The sequence below is a fragment of the Belonocnema kinseyi genome, chromosome 9, assembly GCF_010883055.1.
Source record: "Belonocnema kinseyi isolate 2016_QV_RU_SX_M_011 chromosome 9, B_treatae_v1, whole genome shotgun sequence".
Taxonomy (NCBI): Eukaryota; Metazoa; Arthropoda; class Insecta; order Hymenoptera; family Cynipidae; genus Belonocnema; species Belonocnema kinseyi.
The window spans coordinates 95,513,834-95,517,040 of NC_046665.1; the positions used below are offsets into that span (position 1 = coordinate 95,513,834).

The 3,207-nt window shown below is 31.8% G+C and overlaps 1 protein-coding gene across 1 annotated transcript in view; it reads left to right on the forward strand.

Annotated features, from left to right (window-relative positions):
• The window catches only part of LOC117180644 (cytochrome P450 4C1-like), a 3,413-nt gene extending 763 nt beyond the window's left edge, over nucleotides 1–2,650 (forward strand). Inside the window, exons 2-4 of the mRNA XM_033373133.1 lie at nucleotides 1,894–2,071; nucleotides 2,151–2,330; nucleotides 2,422–2,650. Of these exons, the coding sequence (XP_033229024.1) occupies nucleotides 1,894–2,071; nucleotides 2,151–2,330; nucleotides 2,422–2,606 (543 nt within the window). The 3' untranslated portion in view covers nucleotides 2,607–2,650. The remainder of the gene's footprint in view (nucleotides 1–1,893; nucleotides 2,072–2,150; nucleotides 2,331–2,421) is intronic.
• The last annotated feature ends 557 nt before the right edge of the window (nucleotides 2,651–3,207 follow it).

Here is a 3,207-nt window from a genome sequence, read left to right on the forward strand (position 1 = left end):
TGAAAGAGGGAGCTCTTCTTAATATTTTGACACCAAAATCATGTCGATACACCTTATCGACTGCGAGTAAAGCCACCCACGCTTTAACTTGACAGACTGTACCAATGTACAAAAAAATTAAATTTCCAAATAAGAAAGAGTTTCTAGTCAAAGAAGAAAAAATTGCATCTAAAAATTAACATTTTTACGCTTAAAAGAGTAGTTTTCTAAAATTAGTTGAATTTTTAACCAAGATGAGTTTTACACTAACAAATATATATTTTTAAACTAAAATGGAATAGTAAAATTTTAATTAAAAAATTAATTTTCTACAAGACAGTTGCATTTTCTACCAAATAGTTGAATTTTCTAGCCAAAAAGACCAATTTTCTACAATATATGTATATTTCATTTTTTAGCAAGAAAGTTAGTTTTCTATGAAACAGTTGGAATTTTAACCAAATAATTAAATTTGCAGATATTGGGCGGAATTTGTTAAACAGTCAAGTGTTGACCAAATATTGTTGAATTTTAGAGTCAAAGATAGGAACTTTCTACAAAACATTTTAATTTTAAGCTTCTCAAAGGAGAACTTCCAACAAAAATATTCGTTTTACACCGTAAAAGATAAATTTTATATCTGACAACTGCACTTTCAACCAAAGAAGGTTACATTTTTACAAAAAAAAAGATAAATTTTCTACAAAAAAGTTAATTTTTAAACAAAAAAGAATTGTTGTAAAGACTATAATGAATAAATAGAAATTTCGATCATTTATCAAGTAAAAAATAATAGTTTAAATAAACATTGTAGCTCATGTTTTATACTTTTTTAAATCTTACATTAGAAAATTGGTCATTTTTTCTTGGAAAGTAAACTATCTGACTGCAACATTTCAGGCCCTAAAGAAATCATACAATTTTCCCTTGAGCTGCTGGAAAAATCGAAAGAAGTGTATTTCTGAAAGAGGATTCTTTTTTCGGTCTCTCTAGTAGCCTAAGAAGAATAACACCCGACCGACAATCGACAGTTGTGAGGTTCAATTTCCGGCCGAGCGAAGAAGAAGATCCTTCTTCAAAAAAAATTTATTTTGAACAATTTTTAATTTACCGCTTCATCTAGCCTGAAAATACGTTAAGAATTTTCTGTTATTTAAAGAGGTAACTCAGATCGATAGTGGTGATTTCCCAGTGGGCACAAAATTTAGCGACGTCCTTACGATATCGCTACGACATCTTTACGACAACTTTGCGACATCCTATGTCCATGTCGTTTCGGTGTCTTTGCGATATCGTAAAGACATCGTCAGATCATACGACACATTTATGATATCATAAAGATACCTTAACGACATGGACATAGGACGTCATAAAGTTGTCGTAAAGATGTCGTAACGATGTCGTAAGGACGTCGCCAAATTTTGTGCTCAATGAGTTCTGTTTTCGTGCTGGGTAAAAATATATCTACATTTATCGACGATTACCATCTCTCCAATGATAATACAGATTCCTTGAAAAATTTGTATGACATTAACACGTAATACCTGGCAAAATATTGCGTATATTTCTGAAAAACGATGCCTTTTTCGGTCTCTCTAGTAGCTCAAGGGAATAACACCTGACTAGCAATCCAAGGTTCTGTTAAAAAAAATTTTTTTAAAGACTTTTCAAAGATAAACCAAATATTAAAACTCATTTGAAAAAATTTTTTCAGGTAACTAGATTAGCTTTTTAGTCCTCTTTCAATTTAACCAGGATAAACAAATATTTAAAGTTATTCAAATAACCTGTTTTTAATTAAAAGTTCAAACCTTAAAAATTGTACTATTTAAATTTAGGCGTTTGAAATTTGGAAATTTAAAAAATCGAGAATTGAAGAATTGTAAATATTAATTGATAACTGATTGTGTTTAGGAAAAATTATATCACGAGTTAAAGCATGTTTACGGTGAGTTAATTCCAGAAAACGTTTCTGTAACGAGTGAAGACTTAAAAGAAATGAAATATACAGAAAGAGTCATTCAAGAAACAATGAGACTGCTTCCTCCCGCAGCGTTCGTTTTACGACAAGTAGAAGAAGATCTTGAAATAGGTTGGTTATCGTTTCATTTTTTAGAGATATTTTTTAGTGAATATCTAATTATTTATAACAACGATAATTTTATTTTCAGGTGACTACACATTACCGAAAGGTACCACCGCTTTGTGCTTTATAGCAAAGGTTCAGCGCGACGAAAAATATTGGCCTGATCCACTGAAATTTGATCCTGATAGATTTCTTCCTGAAGAAGTCGCAAAACGGAATCCAAACTGTTATCTGGCCTTTGGTACTGGACCAAGAAAGTGCATAGGTTGATATTTTAATAATATTAATGGGAAAAATATTATTTTGAACTCAAGATAATATTTTACATATAAAAATTGATTTTTATTCGTTTTTAGGATCTACACAAGCCATGATGGAGATGAAGACATTTGTAGCCAGAATTCTTCTTAAATATAAATTAAAAAAGAAACACATTCAACCAATCATAAGCATTAAGCAAAGAGTTGATATCTTAACTCATCCTGTTGAACCAATTACGATAGAAATTGCGAAAAGATTGCCAAAGACATCCAATAACTAAATTTTATAATGTTAAATAAATAAAAAATCTGGAACTGATAAAAACATACGACTTTCTTTTAAAAACTTGTGAAAAATGGAGAAAAATCTTGCATACTTCAGACCAACAAACTATGACCTTGCTCGTTGAGAATTTTTATATTGAAGTTTTATTTTACGTGGTTAAAAAGATATCTGCTGAGCCCCCAGTGGGCACACAGTTTGGCGAAGTCTTTATGACATCGTTACGACATCATTACGACAACTTTACGACATCCTATGTCCATGTCGTTAAGGTGTATTTACGATATCGTAAATAAGTCTTATGATCTGACGATGCCTTTGCGATATCACAAAGACACCGAAACTACATGGACATAGGCTGTCGTAAAGGTGTCGTAAAGATGTCGTAACGATGTCGTAAAGACGTCGCCAAATTTTGTGCCCCCTCGGCCGCTGCTTTAATAAATGTACGTCAAGAACCAATTTTCGTCTAAGTTGTAGCAGTATCAACCAGACCCCTTCATAACTAACAGTACCAAATTCTAGATTAGCAAGGACTTCCTTCCGAAGCTTCACAATTCTATCACCAGATTCTCCCACAACTGAAACACCCACTATTA